Source organism: Gallus gallus, chromosome 1 (genome assembly GCF_016699485.2).
Source record: "Gallus gallus isolate bGalGal1 chromosome 1, bGalGal1.mat.broiler.GRCg7b, whole genome shotgun sequence".
Lineage (NCBI taxonomy): Eukaryota > Metazoa > Chordata > Aves > Galliformes > Phasianidae > Gallus > Gallus gallus.
Window position 1 is genome coordinate 53,711,805 of NC_052532.1, and position 23,801 is coordinate 53,735,605.

The 23,801-nt window shown below is 42.5% G+C and overlaps 1 protein-coding gene across 2 annotated transcripts in view; it reads right to left on the reverse strand.

Moving 5' to 3' along the window:
* Window positions 1-8,594: 8,594 nt before the first annotated feature.
* The window catches only part of RIC8B (RIC8 guanine nucleotide exchange factor B), a 33,348-nt gene continuing 18,141 nt past the window's right edge, over window positions 8,595-23,801 (reverse strand). For both annotated transcript variants that reach the window (XM_416305.8, XM_046908932.1), the window contains exons 5-10: window positions 21,159-21,312; window positions 20,738-20,833; window positions 18,133-18,277; window positions 17,836-17,980; window positions 16,445-16,564; window positions 8,595-9,687 (exon numbers count right to left, since the gene is read on the reverse strand). In XM_416305.8, the coding sequence (XP_416305.3) occupies window positions 9,576-9,687; window positions 16,445-16,564; window positions 17,836-17,980; window positions 18,133-18,277; window positions 20,738-20,833; window positions 21,159-21,312 (772 nt within the window). In that variant the 3' untranslated portion in view covers window positions 8,595-9,575. The remainder of the gene's footprint in view (window positions 9,688-16,444; window positions 16,565-17,835; window positions 17,981-18,132; window positions 18,278-20,737; window positions 20,834-21,158; window positions 21,313-23,801) is intronic.

A 23,801-nucleotide genomic window follows, 5' to 3' on the forward strand; every position in this document is an offset into this window, starting at 1 on the left:
GTCCCCGTAACATGAATAATACCAATGGTGGCAGCAGGGCTGGCTGCCCAGACTTAAAGGTGAGACAACCAACTGAAGAGCTGTGGGTGACAGCAAGCCCACCGGACCCCACAGTCTATCTCTTCAATGCCCAATTGTGCACATAAAGTAATATTTTTTGTTCTGTAGCTGCACTAAAGGAGTTACATACCTTCTTCCGACAGATGTACACGGTGGCAGTCAGCCCCTGGCTCTTGGTGGTTCCTGAGGTCTCCAGACCCCTGTTGAACAGTCTGTGAATGGTAATTAAACAAAGCGAGGCTATGAGCTCAACAGCCGCTATCCTGGGCTTGCACCTCCCTTGGAAAATTGCGGTGGTCTGCAAGTCAGAAATTACAGAAAACATCTGTGCTGGCCCCAGCACAAACCTCCCCTCAGCCTTCCCCTGAGCTTAAAGCAGCATAACTGTAAATTGTCCCACTGGGCTTTCCAGGCCTCCACAGCCCCGTGAGGTATGGGCACTGAAGCTGTCCATGGTCATGATCTTGCCAGCAACATACAGAGGGGATCATCCCCTTGCAGCTGACCGTGCTTCCTTACATCCCCCGTGCAGGGATTAGGGAGCTGCTGCATAACTCATCAGCCTTGGCCATTACACACCATCTCTGGGCTATCTCCAGCACTGTTGTTTTCCAAATCATGGATATAGACAGGTCTTCCAGGAACCTGTTGGACATTGTCCTTTGGATAACATTCTCCAACAGCTGTTACTGTGCAGACACTACTGAGATACTTACAGTCAAGCTATAAGCACTGCACCAATTTTACCACTACTTTTTCTCCTAATGTCACATTTTACTTAAGCAGAAGCCTGGAGTCTACTCAGCATTATCACATCAGCCTTTAACCCAGCAGGAAGTTGTACTTCAGGAGAACTTTTCTTTAAACCCAGCAGGAAGTTGTACTTCAGGAGAACTTTTCTTTACAAAATCATATCAACTGGTGCTGATAAATGTCTAGGTTGTAGCACACACAGATTTCAGGGATTGTTTTCTTCTGTTTTTCTCCTTTTTTTCCCTTTTTTTTCTTTTTTTTTTTTTTTTTTTCCCCAGTGATGAATTACAAAGAGGCAGTGGGATTCTTGCAGGTAGATGTACGGTTAGGTTGAAGAAGTTTTCTTCCCGAAGTCAAAGCAGGGCAGCATCAGAGAAATCAGTGCATGGGTAAGCAGCTTTTTCTGGCCTTATCACAGAATGGCTTGGGTTGGAAGGGACCTTAAAGCCCAGCCAGTTCCACCTCCCTGCCATGGGCAGAGCTGCCACCCGCCAGGTCAGGCTTCCCAGGGCCCCATCAAACATGGCCTTAGGCACCTCTGAGGATGGTCTTGGGAAAAGCCTTCCCTTCCCTTCCCTTCCCTTCCCTTCCCTTCCCTTCCCTTCCCTTCCCTTCCCTTCCCTTCCCTTCCCTTCCCTTCCCTTCCCTTCCCTTCCCTTCCCTTCCCTTCCCTTCCCTTCCCTTCCCTTCCCACCCCACCCCACCCCACCCCACACTGGCCACGCCAAACTCCACTCTCCTGAAAAGAAAAAACAAATGCAAATTGCTCATCCCACAGACAAACACCCTCTGGGATGTATCAATGTCTGCTGGTGCAAGGGTTTTACCAAGAGAAATCTAGTGGGAATAGTAAAAATTACAGCCTTTTAAAACTCTCCCAAACAATTACAGAAGGAAATGAGAATGTTCTGTGCCATTTCACCATCCTGTTGTTCTAGTAAAAATTTGACATGACTGCTTTATTTAATTCCAGGATTTTTGTCTGATTTCCTGATTTCATCTTGTCTTTGCTTATTTTTCCTTCCTCCCATTCTTAGAGAATTTGCAGAGGTTAGGAAGAACACACGCATAAAAAGACCTTGGAAACTGAGACAACAAATAATTCTCATTTGATTACCATTTCCAGACTTGTTTTTTTTTTTTTTTTTCTTAATGGGAACTACCAACCAGCTAAAAAAGGGCAGTGAATGGTAGAAAAACAAAAGGAGGACTGAAACGGCAGAATTAGGAATGTAAAGTAGAAGAGAAGAAGGTTCTCAATAGCAAGAAACTCCACTCCATACTGCACGTACCCTCCAAGTATGGAAGAAGAGATTAGATTCGTAGAACCCATAAGGTTGGAAAAGACCTCTAATATCACCCAGTCCAACCACCAGCCCACCCGCACCATGCCCACTGACCACGTCCCTCAGTGCCGCATCCACACGGCTCTGGAACACCTCCAGGGACGGTGACTGCACCACTCCCTGTGCAGCCTGTGCCACTGCAGCACCGCTCTTTCTGAGAAGAAATTTTTCCAAATATCCAACCTGAACATCTGATGCAACTTAAAGCCTCTTGTCCTATAGCTGTTACCTGGGAGAAGATGCTGACTCCCACAGGTTTTCTGCAGGCTGACCAGCTCTCCAAGACTTTTCCAGAAAACCTCTTTTTAGGCCCAAAAGAAGTAGGAGGTGCCTGGATGCCAGGCTCTCCTCAAGTGGCTGCAGGAGCTGCAGCAGCACCAATGCAGCAATGCATACTCTCTATGTGCCTCTGGGAAACACCAGCCATATCTACAAAGAGGTCACTGTGGTGGGTTTCTGTATCCCACCCAGACAGGGAAGGAAATCCTCCCTCAGGCCTCTCTTCCTGTTTACACAGTCGTGCACCCCCAAACTTCACAAAGATGACTAGAAACGGGACTCAGGCGATGCAGAGCAGCAGGGAAGCTCAACCCCCAAAGGAGCGACCATCACCAGCGCCTTGCAGGCTGTTGTGTCCCTGTCTTATTTATTTGTTATGAATAATCACCGCTCCCCTCTCCCCTCCCCTCCAGCCCGGGCACAAAGCAGCCCACTCCCCCAAAAGGCAGCGGCATGTAAAAGTTTGTCGTCGCATCTCTATTAAACTGTACGCTCTCCGCCCGCCGCCGATAATGCACTTCAGATAATTCGTTGACGCAATATATTTTCCAGGGTAGGCTTTTGTCTTCTTGCTTGGCCGCTCACCCTCCTTCTGTGGTCAGTTTTGCTCATTTCTCTTGTAAGCTGTCTAGAGGCAGAGAAAAGGCTTTCAGTTTTAAGCAGTTTCCTTTTCAGGCTCCCTTTATTGAATCCCAACCTCCATTTTTTTTTTTTTTTTTTTTTAAGCATAGGGACATCATTTATCTTGGACTTTAAGTTGCAGGGGCCTTCAAGGGGCTTCTTTTTTTCTTTCCCAGCTGCATTTGTTGACACACAGTCAATCTGTTTTTTGCCTTCGTTCCCCCTCTTCCCCCCAGCAGGCCATAAAGTATCGACAGCTGTGCCCTTTATTAGCATAGCCATTTTAAGCACAACAAGGGGGAAGAGACTAAATATATTACAGCCATTACCTCTGTCAAAAAGTGACAATTTTAAAACATTTTAGCCTTTCACTGGGAAAGCCGGCAGCACAAAAGAAAGCGCTATAATTTTATTGTAAATGCTTTTTAAATATGGGTCACTTGGCCATCACCGATGGAAAGGATGGAAAAGTTCAAAGCTTGGGAACAGTTCGGGCAGATAGCAGAATTTTTTTTTTTTTTTTAAGGCCTCGTCTTTAAAATATGCTAATTGGGGCAAAAGTACAGCAGTGAGAAGCATGCAAAATAAGATCTCGTTCCTGGTGGTTTTGTTTTCCCTACAGCTCCGTTCATGCTTTTCCCATCTACTTATAAGTGTGTTTTACCACTCGGACGGGAATTATTCCACCCCAACAGGGTGTTATGAACATTTGGGGACTGAGAAATCAGGAGGCAACGCGGGCAGCCACCGCTCTTCACAAGAACCAAAAAATAAACAAATGCCTGTTTTCTCAAACGGCTGTAGAGGCGTGACGTCCAGCACTGTGATTTAGTGGGCAAAGGCATCTCTTGAGCATAAAATAACCCCTAATCCTTAGAATTCCAGTAGCTTAGGCTCAGGCTTGGATTCTGAAAGACACCCTTAGGTTTGCTGGGTGTCGCACGGCAGAAACTTGTATTTTTAAGCTCCCGCAATTAGGAATTGGCCTTTTTGGATAGAGCAGGACTAATGCCCGCACCCAGCATCCGTTTGCAGCTCTGAAAGGTAAAAGAAGGCTTACAGATGCCCTGAAGCACGTGGATCCGGGCCGCTTTTGTTTGAATTTGTAATGGGTTTATCAGGCCCAGAGAAAGGGGCAATCTCAGCAGGGTTTATTTTACACAGCATCGCCTTCCTCTCCCTATCAGACATCTGCAAAGAACTTGCATGCCTTTTCTCTCTCTTATCTGTACCTCCATAATTACAGTTTCACTTTGCTTCTTGCATCTCAGAACACGTGCAAAACTTGGCTTACAACGAGGCGAGTTGTTAAACAGGCTCCCCAAAGCAGACAGGCTCCCTTCTCCAAAGGATCTATTTAAGCAAAAGCCCCTGAAATCCTGCACAGACGTGCGGTACCTATCAGCATTACGATGAACCATCCACGTCACAGCAGCTCCCAGAGGCCCATATCCCACTGCATGAGCACTCTCCAAATGTGCCAGAGAGCAAGCGAGCATCCTGCTCTGGGAAGCGTGCACTCCACAGCAAAGGAGAAGCAGGAAGGAATGCTCACCACCCATCTTCTGGCAACCAATTTAGCAGCTAAATGTAACCAGCTGGTCTCCCCAGGCTCCTTCTGTAGTCGAGGGAGGGAAAGCAAAGCTCCTGCAGAGGGTCATTCAGTGCACCCAAATTAGCCTAACTCTGAATTGTCCTCTCTCATCCGTGACTGTAGAAGGAGTTTGAAGAGGCTGCCTGGGTAATTTAGCCAGCTAAGTTGGGTGGTCTGAATAATTCCTTCCCCACCAACCTCTAAAAGCCTGCCTAGGTACCCCACAGAGATCGGCATGCTGGTGAAGGGACATCAGCAATTCAGTGCCTGCACTCACGCCTGCTCTGAAAGAGAAAGCTGAGGTGCTCCATCAGTGCTGCTGGATGCTGAAGCTCCCAGCTGGGCTGGGGAGTGGGCCTGAGCTAGGTGATACCAGGTGCTGCTGATGGACCAGCTGTGGATATGGTCTGCTTTTGGGGTTTCTCACCTCCCTAGTCAACCTGCTTGCCTTAGACCTAGGGCAGACCATGTAAACATCCCACCACAAAGGTGGGAATAGCTGCAGCCCTTGGAAGTGCCTCGTGGTGGAGTCGAAAGCAAGTACCAGTGCTGTAGAGACACCGCTGCCCATACCTTCCTCCTGGCTGTAGGCAGGAGAGGGGCAGTGTGGCCTGTGGGGCCACCAAACGGGGCCTGACCTGCCCTCAGGTTGCTGCCTGGCATCACAACGGGACCCCAGCCTGCCCCCACCCACTGCCTGGCACCATGCAGGGTCCCGGCCTGCTGGGCCTTGCACCAGAGCCAGTCTGCGATCCTAAGTTCAGCCAGCTGAGCATAGGCTGACAAGACTGAAGGACACGTCTTTCTCCCACCAGGCCCACACTGATATGCACCTTTGTACCATCACTAAATCATCGTTTTTACACATTTGTCCAGAGAGGAATCCAGCCTGGGCTGCAGGCTGTTTAACTTGCTGCTCATCAAAGACCTGTAAAGTCTGGCTTTCAGCTGTTTGAACAGCCTCTTTACAGCCGGCCTGATTAAGGCGCAGGGCTTTATTAGCTGTTCCACAGCACTATAGTCAAGGACAATGTTGTGGAACGCTCCTTCAGGAGATTTGGGTTCTCATGTCCTTTCCTTTTCAGACTGGGATGCTTGACAACCAACCAACAGCACGCTTCACTGTAATGTACTCTTCCTTCAGGCCACCTCAGACCACAGATTTTTCACGCTATTAGAGGAAAATTGGTGCTTGAAGGACTGTAAGAGAACCGTGCTACTGCCTAGTGGCTCTCCCCATACACACACACCTTTTTGGCGGGGAAGAAGTCCACGTGCAAGGGCTGAAAAACCTATTTCGGCCACACATACGTATAGAAACGTGTATCCAAAACATCCAAAGTTCTGGTAATTTTCTCACAACGTTTTTGGAAAGACTGTAAGCGTCCCCTATTTCCTGAAAGCTACGTTTTGAGGCACGTCAACTTTCAGTTAGCGACACGAATACCTGCCAGGAAGTTTTCATTAACATTTCAACGAAGAAGGCCGAGTTGTTTCGCAAAAGAACGAAGTACTCTGACAAATTTCAGCCATTTCCTATCATCTTTTGTTTCATAACTCTATTTAATAGGAAACAAAGAAAAGCAAAACTTCCAAGTCATTGGTGAGCCTTAATGAGAACCATGTTATTTCTGAGCTTTGGCGCCAAGAAAAAGACGGAAGCGCAAGTTGTTGTGTCTGGGATGGGCCGTGAAGGGCTTCTTGAGAATGGATGGTACCTGCATTGCTGAAGCCCACTGGCTAAATCCTTTACAGTCACCACCAGAGAATCAAATGACGTTTTATTCACGAGTTCCTTTTTCTGCTCACAGTTACTACTTGACCTTAAGGACAAAGAAGGGTCCCAGACTTGACTTTGGTAGCTTTTGTAACGTTAGGTTCATTCGTGTTCAAGAGACATTTGGAATGTTCAAGAAACATTTACATGTTGTACCAAGGGACATGGCTTAGTAAGGAAATATTGGTGATAGGTGGATGGTTGGACCAGATGGTCTCGGAGGTCTTTTCCAACCTTGGTGATTCTATGATTCTCACTCAGCTACACTCATGCATTTGAGAGGAAAAATGAAAACATGAGCTTATATAACCAAATATCATTTTCCTCATTTTGCTGTGAGCAACCTGATTGAGCTGTAGGTGTCCCTGCTCATTGCAGGGGAGTTGGCCTAGATGGCCTTTAAAGGTCCCTTCCAACTCAAACGATTCTGTATCTACACGATACAGAATAGTTCATATCACGTGAACTTCAATGTATTAGTCAAATCCCTGTGCAGGGACTGTCAGAACTACTGCTGGAAGAGCAGCAAGCTTCTGTCCTGCTCTAGGCACTGACGTGCTGCAGCAGATTGCTATGGGTGCTACCGAAGAGGACTTGAGACACTTGTCCCAGTGCAGCCCTACAGCCTAGCAAACAGATGGAACCTCAAGAGAGGGAATCCACAAGTCTCTAAGTACCACTGAACTTTGACAGCTCCTGCTCTTGGGCTCTGCAACCACTACAGTGATGGGCTGGGAGCCAGACTGCAGGGCTACGGCAGCAGAGGTTCAGCAGTGCACTGAGGGAACAAGACGAAAAAAAGGGCAGGTGCAAAAGGAAAGTCCAATACCTTCAACTCCATGGAACAGGATACAGCTTAGAAATACAGCTCATGTAGAGGCATCTTCACTACAGGCAGCCCAAATTGCACAGTTGGGCTGCAGTATGCAGGCAGAACATTCAATACTTGGTCTACATGTTTTCTTCTCAATGAAAAACCTGATACAAGCACGTGTTTTTCAAGACAAACTGAAGAGAGGAACTGCTTAGTGCATCTACTGCTGTGCTGTTCAAAATGCCAGGAGCCAGATCACAAAAGCCTCACGCTGTATCATTTACAGCAAGGTCCCTGGGGCAGATACTATTACTCTTTTCAGCTGTTTGCATAAGCATATACTACAACGTGTAGCAACAAACTGAGATTTAGCTTGTTTTCTAGCTCTGTATCAATCCCTCTATGGCAACCTGTACCGAAGCTTATTCCTGGAATAACTTCTCCAGCCCCATGAGCCAACAGCTGATACCACGAAAGGACTGAAACATCCATTAACAGACATAGTTAAGTTTCATTCCTCAGCAAAAGATCACAAGCACCTTGCACCTGCAGCGCCACTTGATGTTTGCCTGAGGGGCTGAGCTGAGAGGATGCAGGGGATGATGCAAAACCCAGAATTTCATATTTGAGACCAAGCTTAGACACAGCTAAACATGTTTTCTGCTCATGGACAACTCCCTGTTTTGGATTCTAAGTATGTAGACATGATTACAGTGTTAGAAATGCTGTAGTTGGTTCTGCTTTAGCTATTGCTTCTTCCTTAAAATATGAGGGAACAGCAGCTGGCTTCCTCTTCCCTATGGAAAATGTGACACTCCACATGGATACAGCAGACAACATAGCCTAAGCCAAGTCGTAATCTAAAACATCAATTATTATAACATTCAGAAAGATGCCAGCATTTACAAATACACAGAATTAGTGACCATAGCCCCCTCTAATGAAAAGAAAATGGAGAAGGTCTAACTATGGCAACATAGCTTCCCTTGAGAAAACAACTGCTGAGATGATGGCAGTGCGTTAGTTTAGTTTTTTTGGAAGGGTGAGCATATGTGTGGAAGCTCCTCATATGGGAAAACAAAACCTGGTTTTGGCTTCATACAAACTCCTTCCTTCAACGGGCCTTTGAAAACCACCTTCTTTAGTGCAGGGTACCAGCATCAAGTTGAAGGAAACAAAAACAAACCAGAAAACCATCATCAACTTCCGGGAGGTTCTCAAGAATACAACGTGCACATTTCTGAGCAAAAAGAAGGAATTACAATCTGAAATATGGGTTATTCTTCAGAAAATTCCTATCAGGAGAAACATGCCGATAAAGAAACTAAGCAGGCAAAGAGGCAACAACAGTGCAGCACAACTACAACTTTAATCTTTACCTTTTAAGAGTACAGAGTTGAAAATTACACTTTCTTCTCCTTCCCACCTTTCCATTCTCTATCCCATCACTTCTTAATCTTCCCCCAGAAAGGGAACTATTTCTTTGTTAGTACTTTGACTTCCCTTCGAGTGAAGCGCTCCCATTAGGCCCCAGTTCCATAAAACACTCACACATGCACTTCTCTTCGCTCCTATTCACAGCAACATTTAAGTGTATATACTTGAATGCTGTTTTGAATAGGGATGTTTTTATTTAACCAGAGCCGGGGGGGGGGGGTGGTGCGGTGGTAATACTTGTGTGGTCTTAGCGTGGAGGGGGGAGGACAGACAACATACATCATCTTGTTCCCAATTTAAAGGCAGTTTTAGCAGCAGTCAGTGACTGACACATGGGTAAAATCTTAAGCAGCAGCTTAACCACAGACGTGTGTAGTGGTAAGAAATCCCACGACATGTAAAAGGGGAAGCTCTGAAGTCACTGCTGAATGCCAGCTAAAGCAGCTTTACAAGGTCAGTCCGACTTCTAAGTTTTCCTTCTGATGCTCCTAATGCCATTAAGCAAATTTGCTTCTTTAATTAGAATTATACAAAGGCAAAGAGAGATCAGGAAGACAATACAAAAATGTATAAAGAATGGGAAAACCTACAGACTTTGGAAAATAGGATTCTGGAAAATCAAAATGTTTACATTTTTCGTTGTAGGCTTTCACTTTTTTATCCCTTTGAAATACATTTAGTCTTAAATTAATAAAGATCAAACGAATACACGTTCTTTAAACAGACATCGTAAAAATGCAGACATTACACCACAGGATCCATCATTTAAATCTCCCAATAATCGAACAGTTAAAGTGAAGCTGGCTAACGTGAGGATAAAATGCTCTGATAAAAAGATGCCGTGGCTCTAAGGACAATGCGAATTAGAGAATCGAGAGCAAAGCAGGTGATGCTTTAGTCTGAATCTGAACTGTCTTGCTTATTGGTATGGTACTGGCTGACTGCTTCTTCCAAAGGAGCCATTGTACCATCCGGCCGCACTCCCATTGGCTTTATAACCTCATCTCTGTAAGAGATTGAAAAAAAAGAGTATACATTAGCATATGTACACGTATCAATTCACATGTGTATAATACAATCGCATACAGTATATGCTTTAGTACATAATAAGCCTTTAAAAGGAAGTTATTTCTGCTGAAGCCTTCTGTTTTGAAGGAAGAGGAACAAAAAACCTTCCAAAATAGGTGGGAGGGGAAGAGCGGGACAGATAAAGACCTCATTCATGTAGGCCAAACCTCCTTAGCCAATTAAAGACACCATGAAAAGTCAGTGCCTAATAGGCTCAAGGCAAGGAGCAGGTTCACCGTTTCAAATACACAAACTGGCTTTTCTTCCGAGAGTTCTTGGCCAGCCATTCCCACCTAGATTTTCACCTGCCATTCTGGCCAGTAAATGCACATGCAATTAAAATAAAGATGCGATGCTCATTCCTCTTGCTGCAGGAAATAACTCGGTGAAGAGAGCAGACTGCCTGCACCTCTACACCACTACCAGGGGTGTGTAAGTACTTGTTGATTCATTTTAAAAAGCTGACTGATTCTAATACTACTGCTTTTGTTTGAGGCAGTTTAATTACAGGATTGACAGCCATTTTAATCTCTTCAAAGCTCTAAAGGCCTCTCAAAGCTAATCCAATTATATCTACTCCACAAGCTACAGCCTCATCTAAGAGATGATTAATTATTGATTAAGCCAATCAAAAAGTATTAGCAAAGATTTATTTAATCCTTACTTTTTATCACCTCATTTATATGTGGATTATAGCAAAACCTGTGAGGGCAAAGATAACGTTGTGATTTTCTCCTGGAGGAAAAAAAAAAAGGGGGGGAGGGGGTAGGATATCTCAAAATATTCAGGAGTCACCTTAAATAAAGGAGCATAGGGTTGATGTGAGGTTTGATGTCAATTCACCCCTCACTTAAAAGGCAGCCCCGTAAAACTCAGGCGATTTAACACAGTGTATGCCTTCCCCTGCTCCCCCCGGGCCACAGACAGTAAAACTACACCACTCAGTGGGGAGGACAAAAGCATTTCACCGGCTCTCTGCTGGTCTGCACTACTACCTTGGCTGAAAAGAAGGGACAGAAATCGGTTGTATGCAGCTGGCAACCTAAACTTAACACAAGAATAGAAACAACAGGAAAGGTAACATCTGAATTACATGGCATGTATAAGCTAGATACGGTACAGCAAAGCAGTAGTTGAAGTCTCTAAGAGTCCTTTTTGCTCAGGAAAAGGAATCCATCTATTTGCACAGATGTGGCCATCAGATACTGCAGCTCTAAGCTCACAAATCCCACTGCCTGCAGCACCTCAAAACATGAGGAACTGTCCCTGGAGGAACCCGTCCGGTTTGGCCAACCACATCTGGGCAGGCAGCCGGGAGCCAGGGAAGGACATCTGTCAGGACCATAGAATCACAGAATCACTCAGGTTGGAAAAGACCTTAAAGATCATCGAGTCCAACCATGACCTAACCATACTACCCTAACTAACAACCTTCTGCTAAATCATGTCCCTGAGCACCACCATCCAAACAGAGCTGGCCGGCTGTACTTCAGGACTGAGAACTCCTCATCCTCAAGTAGTACAGGCTATAGCATGCAGATTCTACCCAAATCGCTTTTCATGCCCCCTAAGCTGAGGGGATCCTAAATTGCTGTTTTAAAAAATACAACGCTTAGGTTGCAACACGCAGCACTGCCTCCAGTAGTCATGGAAGCATGTCATTAATTAGCCATTTACCACTTGCTATTGGTAATGGCCAGCAAAGGATCGAAGCTGCAGTTCAGAATAAGGAACCCAAGAGGAATATTCCTGGTCAGAACAGTATTGCTACTAAAGGACACAAACACGGGCTTAAGAATGAAAACCACTCGGAGAACATGGGTCAGTTTTGCATAATCCCACAGCAGCTTTGATGCAACTTTCTAATGTCATTGCTGATAAGCAAGGTGAAAGCTGGAAAGCAAGTACCCACACAAATGACACAGTGCAAAGGTGTGAACACCTAACTTTGTTCTTGTCTGCAATGATTTTGCTGTAGACCACATGCTGACCGAACTAGTTTTCTGATCACAACACAGCTTAGGGCCCAGTGGTTGCAAGCAGTGAGGTAACTCCACAAACCTCAGAGAAATAAGCCAGTTTTCTCACATCTTAATCCTCTACCTCCCCACATAAAGATACTCCTAGCTGTAAATACTGTCAAGAAGTCTTACCACTTGTCAGCTATGAAGACAGAGCCCCTTCCTCTGTACCTCGCCTTCACAATGCACTTTTACATTACACTACAAATGCTCCACAAACTTTCTTCTCTCCCTGTGAATTGACTGTGGAGATGCTGAACACCACCACATGCATCAGCTGGGACAAATCTTTACATACAGTTGTTGGCTTACTGGCGTTTTTTTTTGGTGTGTCAGTTTTGAGGATAAGCACGTGGAGTTCTGTGTGACAACATAACTTAGAAGTCTGAGGCAATGCAGGGCACTTGTTCATTTTTCGTGATACTGAAAAGCCTGCATCTCTCAGCTCACTGTACCCATTTCAGAGCTCACCGTTATGAACTGTACCGCACTACATTTGAGTTCTGATCTTCCTCTCCAGGCTCAGTATGAGCTGGCTGAGCTCACATTTCATAAAACAACAAGGATGTTTATCAATTACCTTTTTGTGCCTGCACAAGCTTCCTGCTCTGCAAGTTCTTCAACAGGATGAAAGGCAGTTGTTAAAAGCTTGTTCTTCTTTTTTCTGTATTAGGAGGTTGAACTCCATACACACTTCCTCAGACGAGGAAGGAAAACTGAACCGTATGAAGACAGATGCTGGGCCACCACAAGAAGAGGTAGGGATTAATTGTTCAGAGCAGAAGGCAGGGACCAACCAATTTTTTTTCCTAACCATGAGCCAGACCTAAAGTAGTGTAAAACGTGACATTCTTTCCCTGGCTAAGATTTGACTGCAGGCTCTGAACACTGCACAAGATCACGAGCTGACCCCTACCTGGTACAAATCACCTCAGCTCTACCAACCTCAGCAAGCTTTCCCTTTAGCACTGGCTGCTTAGAGACCTCAGCTGAGCTGTGACAACATGGAGCAGCTGAGGATCTGTTTGCTGTTTAAGGTGAAATACAAGTGGCACAGTAATCCCATAAAACTGGCACATACACTCTCTGAAATAACTTCATTACTTAGACACTTCTGTAGGGCAGAAGAGAGATTACCTCACCCCAGTAGGTGGCAGCAGGAATACTTTCGCATCCACAAAGTCCTATCCAAGTACATAATAGGAATATTTACACATTTGAACATCCTTACGTGACCTCCAATACACTCAAATAACCCTTCCTGCAACATTCATTTTTCTAATGCAAACAAAGCATTCTATTCAAGTATACTTAGAAACACACCATAATTAAACAGTTGGTAAAATGCATTCTCTTCTTCCACTTGCACATCTCCCAAGAGTCCCTTCAAATATATCTATACAAGGTCTAGCTTCCTGCTTGCCATTTAGCTTGATAACGTCTCAAAAATCATTCCCTTGTTCTGCAGGGTAACTCTTTCTTGTCTGCTCTGTGTACTATAGGGCAGTATTGACACATGGAATTAATGATGGTGGCTGTAATGAAATAGCCATCATGTAAACACCAGCCTGCTCCTTTGATAAAATGGCATGGTAGGGACCTATTCACCTCCTTATAATTGAGTACCACATAATAGTTCCGATCCTTTCATGTAACATTATTTTGTTCTATGATTACAATGGGGAAGAAAGAAAAAAATCTATGTAACGTTGCTTTCTTCATTCATCCTATGATTAATTTTGTGTTTTTAATGAGTATGGTTGCTTATTTAGGCAGGTTCTCTTACTTGTTTTGTTGACTTCTGTTGAATGTACAACAAAACCCAAGCTGTGATAATTGGAGACCATTTCATCAGCAAAAGGATTCTTGCTATTAATACAAGGTTGGCTTGGAAAAAGCATCCTGACATTTTAAATTAGTCAATTAATATACAATTCTACCTACCATTTATTATAGAAAAAAATGTTAGCATATTTCTTCAAACATTTTAATTAACAGAGACTATTTCCAATAGTCTATGATATAAACAGACAGAATACCATACAACAATGACTTAAGTTGTCTATCTTTGATGTTTTGTAAAGGAAATAAATAATAAAGGTTGAGTTAAATCTGTTTGCAGACTTGGAGATATGCACCACATGTAGAAGACACAGTGATTTACAGCTACCCAACAAGTCTCAGCAAGCCACCGTCTCTTCTTACCGCAGGCAAAGCCCATGAAGTTACTTTAGGGCTAAGTTCAGGCATTCAGCGACCTACCTAAATAACATCTACATTTTCCAAGTGCTGCAGCAGAAAATATTAATGAGGGTGCAAGTCTTGATAATTTACACATATTTAATACTTTCAAAAAGCAATTGTATCCAGCCAAATCTGAGCAAACCTTTAGTCTCCATATAAGCTTTTGTAGAACCCAAGCCAGTGTTACTTTGGGCAGAGTAAATGGGTTCACAAGCAATTTTCAGTTCTTCTCCACACATGTAAATAAAACTAGGTGACTATTTGTAATTTAGCCTTATTGAGGGTCAATTACCTCATGAACAGGCCTAAGTACCAGCAACCTAACAGGAAACAAGAGCCTTGAACAACCAAAAGCGTGGAAGTGATGTAACAGCACCTCAAAGCAATTTCAATTCTTCAGTGCCAATGATCAAAATTGAAGAGAAATGTGGAGAGCAGAAACCCACTGGCATCTTACAGAACACGGGCAAAAACACCACTTTATTACTCACAATAAGCCCATACAAAAGGGTACAGTGCAAACCGATAGCAGCCATTAATGACAGCCTATATATTTGCACTGATGTAGTGCTGTTTTGCAAATTTGTTTTCTGAGTTCAATCAGTCCCTGAGGTTGCTTTTCAAAAATAATAAAAGCCAGTCATTAAAAGTCTAAAACAACCCAACAACAGACAGCCTTCACTACCCTCAGTCAAAAGGGGAAGCGAGTTTGTCAGTCCTTCAACTGTTTTCCATGCCTTTCTCTTGTAAAACAAGCTATCACAGCACCTACAGGGGTCACACATCAACAAAACTGCCCTACAGTAAGCACTACACAAAAAACCAATCAAACAAACAGCAGAAGGAGTTGCAAACCTGAAGATCTTGCAGTCCCAGTACTATAGAAGGAACTGCAGGTGGATGTAATGAGACATAAAAGCCCAAGGTGAAAGCAAAGCTACTGGCCAAGAGGGTAAGGAGCGATACCAGGCACCAGCTGCTCAGATATTGTCAGTTTTTAGCAGGCAACACAGCAGGTGTCTCCAGCCCTCCAAACTGAGAAGGCTCTTAGGCTACAGTAATGCCATTTGGACTTTTTGTACAACTACAATAGTGACAGTGACTGACTTGTCTTTAGTTTTTGTTTCTCTCCATCTTCCCTTTAAAGAAAAAAAACAACTGTAGAACATTGAGACATTTTATTATGCTATTCCTAATGCTCAGCATCTTAATTCTCCACCTCATGTAACAACCATTTGGTTTTACACAACAGTTTAACTAGAATGACACGTGCATTCTGTTTTCCTCTCTTTATTAAGAAGACTGTTAACTTATGACACTTGCTTCCCATACAAATAACCTGGATAAAGTATTCAGGTATTCAATTACTTCATCTGATTCAGTTGTCTCCAGTTTCTTCCCTACTCACATTCCAGTTTATACTTCAGTCTCTGCCAGCTAATAGGAAATTCAGAATCCCCCACAGCATTTGCTGTTTCCATAGTCCTTAGCAGACAGGTAAAAACATTTAGTTGGCTGAAACATACCTCAAGAGAACTTGTTATTTGAATAGTCACCAGCTCTACAAAACACAAACATTTCCATATTCAGGTTCATCCTGTTGTTTGAAAAATGATTCACTTACAAATTTACCTAAATTCCTACAGCTCAGAGCAGAGGTGAATTAGTACTAATGTAAGGCACTCCTTGAGAACGCAATACTTTGCTTACACAGGAAACAAAACACAAGCAACCGTTCCAGTATGCCTACAGGTATGGGGTGAATGAGAACCAATGAATTCTAGGCACACAGGTCAGAGAGTAAAACAGCTATCACTAACAACACAGGTCTGTTCCCTGAAAAATAGTAATCAATTTCATGTACCAATAACATGTCACATACCATACCAGTTTATTTGTGGCATTACCATATCCACCTAGAACAAATGATAAAGCTTCCTTTGTAATCCAGACTGCATGTACTCTAAGTCCCTAGGAATTCTTAATTGTATCTTCCCTTTCAATTGCTCTAATAGATAACTCATTCCTTCTGCTGACAGCTGTTTTCATGCAGTAATTGTTCCTCAGATAAGCAGCAAGACATAAATACCATCAGATCCTGCTCACTGACTTGGGGTAAACAAGTATACTTGTCTCATGCTTTCTCATACATCAAAATGAGAAATTCTTTTACTTCTTCATCAGCCTACCCATTTAGTAGGCAGGTTCCATCAACACCTGATTCTGTCCAATCCTTTTCAAAAGGGGTTTCCTCTGAGGTCCTGTAAAATAGCACTTTTTCCTTTGATGTATTAAGCATTCTTCTCTGTAGTGAAATCGGCCCTAATTCTGCAGAGTTGATTATAGCACTATTTGAAGCTGTAGACTTTAGCAAAGAGCAAAGAACTGGGATGTAAAACGTCTCCATCAAAAGCAGCTACAATACAATACCTGGAAAGTTTATCAAACATGTTGACAAGCTTCATAGCTTCGTATTCTTTTTGTTCTTCTGTCATTTCATCCATTGGATTAGGCATGGGTTCTTCCAAGTGACCAGTGATAAGGTTAATGCTGGAGGTGGAAAGATAACATAGTTTACATTTCTACAGAAAAAAGTATGCAAATTGTCTGTCTTCTTAAGGGGAGGAAAGAGCAACACAGACACCACTGAGACTAATGCTGTCTGAACTGCATGTGAAAGCTCTTATTGCGAATAGCCAACCTACACACTGATCCTTCTGTAGTCTTTTCCTCTGATTCACAATATAGCTTCCTGTTGATGCACTGTTTGATTTCTTGTGCACTACTCTAGTAGTGCACATTCCCCTAGTACTTGTTATGCTCTAAACCATACAATAGTTTGAGAGCAAGGTAGTAACAATGGTAACGACAATGTCCTCAGGAATAACGACACACAGGGGGAGCAGATAACAGATATATGATTGCAACTAATTTTCTACAGGCTTGATTTTAAGAACGCAGACCAAAAGGGAAATTTTCTTACTTAGGAAGAAGCGTTGAATTAGTTCACAGCTTCTTCTCATGATCATTTTTGCTCAAAACAAATTAGTATTATGTTGGGAATTTACAATCTGTTATTTTCACTGTTAAACCAAGTGAATGGTGATGCAGAGATGGTAACAAAAGCAGAGAATTGGTTTTAAAGCACATTTTCAGGAAAAATTATCTTTTCAAATAGCTTGACCACAAACAAAAACAACACAGAAAATCAAATGCAACTGACATTTTGTCCTGAACATTCCATTTAAGTGCTAGCTTTTAACTAAACAGATGTCATAGTTTTACTTCTATGCATACAAATGGATATGAGGCTTCTGAAAGAGATAAAAAAGGAAGAAAATATCATAAAGTGCAGAAACAAATCTTCTGCTCTGCAAAACTTTTCTGCCCTGCTTTGTTACTCTGAAAGAGTATCATCTCTTATACCCTCCTTTATTCTCAATTAACAAGTTTAGATTTTAAGGTAGCATTTAGACGGACAACATGTGTTTTCAGAACCTCTAACACTGTGTTTTTAGGCCATCCACAAACATTTTGAATTGTTCTTATTTCTTTTTGACAAGCATTTCATTTTTATGTAGCTCCACCTACTGAAATTATCATTATCAGAGAAGGCATTTTTTCTTTGGAGCCACTCAGCTGTATTCTGGATACAGAGTGAAGCTGGTTCCTCAGTAATTCGACCATGAGGCCAAGAAGAGACAGTAGTCCATGTAAGTACACGTAATTCGACAACTGGCCACTTTGTAAAAGGGGAAACAAAATTATGTCAGAACATCCTGACTGCAAGAAGAAATGCAGAATTTAAACCAATATCATACTTTGGCTTTGCAGATTTGTATTCTTCGGTATCTGTATCTTCATCGTCCGAGTACCAGTGATCTCCTCTTCCCCCTGCTAACAGGCCCCTTGCTGCCAACAATCCTGCTGCGTTACCGTAGCCCGTATATTTTAACAAGCTGTCAACTGCAAAGAGTGATACAAAGGATTATTCAGCTTAGAATCAGCTACAAAACAAAAAGCATATAGTTCTGCCAAATTCAAAGGAGTTACAGCGAGTGGCAAACATTACAAGCACGACTTTACGTAAAAGGGAAAAGAAAAAAATATATATATACCTCTCTCTTTACAAAGAACAAAGAGAAATTCTGCTGCAATTTGCTTTACTCCGAGGTCAACATGTGTCATGAGGCGCACAAGCTTGTTTCTCACTGTCGTGCCAACTTCTGGACGACTCGATACGTCTCTGAGTGGAGGCAGTACCTAGTAGCATTCAAAATAGAGAAGAGCAACATAGAATGCATGGAAATACTTAGCCAATCCTTGCAGAAAGACTGTAAAGAGAACAAGAAAATACTGCAGTTCTACTGGCTTTAAAGAAGGGACTAATATCAACCCAGTTGTGTTTACATGGACTAGTAATGACTCTTGCTTCATCACATATTCAGCCCTTCTGGTCTGCCATCCTGGGCAAAGGCATACTGAACCTCAAGCACAGATTTGAGGAAGGACAGCTTTTAGCAGTTTAAGAGCACAAATATCTGTCCCAAAATAGTTGGTTATAGGCGACAGCAACCTTATGTTCTTAGATTCTTCGGTTTTGTTCAAGTTTCTGGCAAAAGCATTAAGAAGAACAGCTTAAGGAAACCCACCTTAATACGATGCATAATTTGTACGGAACAGCAAGTATACTTGCAGTGAAAAAGCAGGAAAGTCAGTCATATTGCAAGTTCTAACAAAAATTTCAGAAACTGTCTCCACATGTCAGAAAGGATCCTTCCCCCAGATAACGCTCCTTTGAAAGCTGAAGCTCTCTTTCAAAAAGATGTTGGAGAAAATACTCTTTTTTAGCATATCCTAAAATGCACTGTTTTCTCATCATATATCATTCGTATTGTTAACTTTATCCCTCCAGAAAGCCAGAAGGTGCCTGAAATGTTTGGTTTGGCAACCTAACTTCAGCCTCTCTACGTCTGTGCATTCAAACTCAAACCCCAGATGATCATTTTGCATTCACAGGACGTGACATGACCTGCAAACAAACCTAAGCCATAACACCAAATACTTGGTAGTTTGAAGACTCCTGTAAGAATTGCAGATCACCCATGTTTTACTAGCTAACAAAACCAAGCCTGCCACTAATTGTCATTAAGGATCGCAGGTTCTTTGTTTTCCAGGTGTTTAACACAAAACATTGTGTTCTGTGCATATCTACTGCGCAGTTACTGAAATCAGACTCACTGGGAGCTGATACTTACATGCTATCTATTGACTACTTTGAGAAGGATGGGGCCTGTTGGTTTTTTTTTCAATCTAAGTACTCAAATAATCAGCAAAAACACTTTGTCCCTGCTTACTTTCCCCAAAGGGGGTAGTACCATGACTGCCATTTCCCAAAGTGATGTAAGAATGAATTCATGTTTTTCAGAATAGCTGAATGCTAATACCGTGATGAGTGCCACAGGACAGTCCGTGAGGAAATTAATCATTCTGTCTTCAGATCAGAATTTGAATAGTGCACACTAAATAAAGCCTGAGGCCAACACTTAACTATGAAGATGATTCAAAATAGCAAACATCCGGTCATGCAGTTCGCAGCACCCGACCGTTTCCTGCACTATGAGGCAGTGCTCCTGTGGGAAGAGACAGCGACCAGTTGCATCCTGACACCTACATGCTGAGACGTGGTAAAAACATGCAGACAGCCTCACTTTCTAACTTGGGAATATTTGACTCTGCAATTCTTTTTTTTAAAAGGAATTTAACAGATGAGAAAGAGTATTCCAGGAAAGAACTGCTGCAAACAAAGTATTTAAACAAAAATGGGTTTCAAAGCACTGTTTGGTGAAAGAAGTGGACAATATATACAAAACATGCTCACTGCCATTACAGATTCCATTTACGAATTCAGGCACAGCTTTGATCTGAGAGTGGCATTTAAGATGCGAACCAAAAAGCATCACAGGTTAGAAAGAACACATCCCTCAGCCGGTCTCAGCTGTCCCTTCCTTGCTCATGCTTTAAGTTTTCTCTCCTCAACTTCAGGAAAAGCAGCAAATAAAACCCCTAAACCCACCACACTCAGCCCTTATGTGATGATCATTTAATCTTTAACTGTAGTGCGGGAATCATTTTTCCCTGTGAAGAATCTCTCAGGGTCTGCACTGTATTTAACAGCTCTTTTAAGAGACCTTTAAGTGATGAAGGACAGCATTTTACCCCAATGGAACAGCAGATTCATGCTTGGTTCATAAGTTTCAGTTCCCAAGACTCTTGCCTGCTGAAGTCAGATTAAAGCTCAAGGAGAAGTGACCAAAATGCCTGTAGTCTCACTGGCTGCCATACAGCTTGATAAAGTTTGATCAACTGCACTGAAGTGTTTCCAACACGCTGGATGTAAGGGGGGGGTCAGACATTATTGGGCTTTCTTCCAACCCTCTAACACAGCTTTACGATATCTACAATATGATTTAACAGCTCACAACATTTATCATGGAACTTATGCTATACTGTCTATTGATTTACATGACTCTGAAAAAATATTTCTATAGCCAACGGCTGTGAGACATAATGGACAAAATAAATACCAGAGAGAGAACTCTCTGGGTAATTTAACAGGAAACCATCCGTGCTTTGAAGGTATCAGTGCCCTGCACTGATGTACAAAACTAAGAACGTTTGTCAGGAGTTTCATATTCGAATTTGGATGATTATTTTACATACCTGAGCTTTGATAAACTTCCTGATATTCCTATGAGTTCGGCAGCATTCCGTTAATAAACTGAGAACTGGAGTCAGACCTTCTCTATAGCTGCTTCCCTAAAATAAAAACAAATATAAACCACTTTTAATGTGCATTTCAAATCCATGAACTCTATAATAAAGCCCTATGACGATCAAATCATGAACTTTACACAGATATAAACAAAGAGCCAAATGCTCGTGGTCTGAAAAAACACAAGCATGCTTCAGATACTCACAGAAATTAGTTCTCAATTTTGAAGTGTTTCACAATCTAGAATCAAGCAAGGACATCCATATTGCTCCTAATGCTGCCTGAAAAGGTTCTCACAAACATTAAAGACTTCCACTTTTTAATTTAATGAAAGAAGCCACCTTTGACAACAATCTTCACAGGCCATACCTTGTCAATTCTCTTCTCCATGAAATCCAATAAAATCTGGATTGCTCCCATATTCATACCATTGTATTTTATATCTGTTTCCTCCTGGGATGACGGACTAATAAGGACATCCAAGCAAGAAACGGGAATATTGCTTAAGAGGTTGATTGCATTGCTGAAACAGATTGTTAGAATTTGTTATTTATTTGGAAGAAAGAAGCAAAAGCAGTACAACTCACCATACTGTTTGTACAACTGCAACAACAACAAAGGCCCTGCGGCTGAAGCAATGCCTTGTTTTCTATTCTCTGCATTTTAAAGAAGGTGGCACACATTATGCCTGAGTGCGAGCTGTCAGAATGAGCAAGGAAAAAGAATGAACAAAGCTCCAAAAGCAGTAGTGCAGCGTTACCTCTAGCCCACACAGAACCCTATCCCTAGGATAAGGCACAGCCACCAGCGCTACTTTACAGCAGCTGAGCCGGCAGGACAGCAGGGGGAACTCTCACATTGACTTGCAGGGCTCAGAGCTTTTTCCTCCTTGAAACTTAAAAGATCTTACAATCTGACCATGTCCTATCATTATTATGACAAGTATGCCACGGAAAACTACTTCTTCCTCCACATAACAGTGGGGTGTGAAGGCAATTCCTCAGGTTCCCTGGAATGTTTTCACTCCTCCTCAGCTTGTAGTATATAGGAAATACAGGAGGCTTTAACACTTTAGAAAGATCAGGCTTACTTACCAAGCACTAACATGCAGCACTAACTGGCTAACTTGCAGAACCAAGCACTAACTGGCAGCTTTTGCAGTCCACAAAATGGAGTACAACGTGGAACTTACTTTGCAAGGAACTCTTCTCTGTCACATATCCCTCGAGCTTGCTATCTATCCTGTCCTCATTACACAGACCAGAATTTGTACTTTTTTGTAACTGTCATTATTTAATTTTGATGCCCAACTGCAACTTTAAACGGGTGTATTTAAAAATACTACAGAATGATGTGGATTTAGGTAAGCAGGCCTCAAAGCCTAAAGCAGGCCTCAAAATCCTATGGGTTAACAATACTTCAAAGAGTGACCGAGAATTCCAAGAGTGGAGAAAGTTCTTCAGTTCAGTTAATGCTTTACATCATATTTACATCGAAGTTGAACTCAGTTTTTATGTTATTCATACAATTCTAACAGAGCTCTAACACGTCAGAAAGCAAAACAGCAATGACACAAGAGGATTTCTAACAAACGTGCTGCTTGGAGTCTGATCAGGCTGGGCGGCTGCTCCATGCTGTGTTATCTCCCTCCTGCTCTTCTAATAACTGGATTTTAGACAACTTGCTCTTATGTAAGAAAAAATTATTCTCATTCCTGTTTAAGGTGTCTTCTACATCACAGAAGTCGCTCCCCTCCAGTATTTCAGGAATAGTTAGAAGCAAAGCAGACTGAAATTCAACAAATATTTGGTGGCTTTCATCCTTTCATCAGAAGTTCTCTCTTTAACCAGTTCCTTATTAAACAACCGAGTTCTCAAACACCTACAAAATTAATTTTCTGGATCACTGTGTCTGAGCTATTCTTTTCAACAAATGAAGCCCAGCTTTCTGATCTTTGTCACTTCACTGACAGTTTTATTTGTGGTAGAGGAGTGTATGAAATTCTCCAGCTACCAGGAAGTCAGTGACTATGCACAGATCTGCACAATAGTGTTTGCATTCCTACTCCAGGGGGTAGAAATACTGCGTATATTACTCTCCCCTTTTTGGCTTCCCAGAGATCATTAATCACTGGGACATGACATCCACCCACTCATGCTCCCAGCCCCCTCCTGATATGCAAATTCAGAAGCAAAGGCCTATTTAGAGTTGCAGAATGCCTTGATTAAAGCCTTGTTAGCGGGCAAAAACAGCACTCGCTCTAATATGTGGTGCTGTAAGCTGTTCATATTCAAACCATAAGTAATGACATGACAGAACCACAATAATGACAACAATAGCAGGTACTAAATTAGTTAAGGGATTTTTTTGTAGGTAGCTTCTGCTAATTTCTTAGGAAAATAAGTCAAACCAACAATCAGTACAACACAGTTAAGGGTACGTATCCAATACCTGGTGCTCGTATAAAATAAATCCTCAACTCAGACGCTCTGAGCACAAGAAGTCATACTGTAACAGGCCGTCCAAACCCTTCAGCTGCACTTCTTATATTCTGCAGGTTTGCAGACTTATAGAAGTAAAAAGGAATTCCAGGTAATATACTTATGCCTCCTGATACTGCATTCTGCATTCGAGTCTGTTTAGATTTCATTCTGTTTCTAATGACATTTTAATAACTGTGTTACCGCTGGTTGGGATGCAGACTGGGGAGCTGAACTCCTTCTGACACTCACCTCAGTGCAGCAATAAGGACCCCATCGTCAGAGCCGAGCCTATTTAGCAACCCAACTGACCCAGCCTGCTTTCCCATGCTGGCTATAGACAGCTAACACAAGTTTAGCCATATATTACACAAACTCCAATCTGGAATGAAAGATATCCTTGGCTTATTACAACAGGGGATTGAAGTGAGATACCCAACCCCCTGAAATCTGCAGGGACGTAACTTCTGACTGTACCTCTTCTGTTCCAGAATTGCGTTGTGATGAACACTGGGGGTAGAAAAGCGTCCTA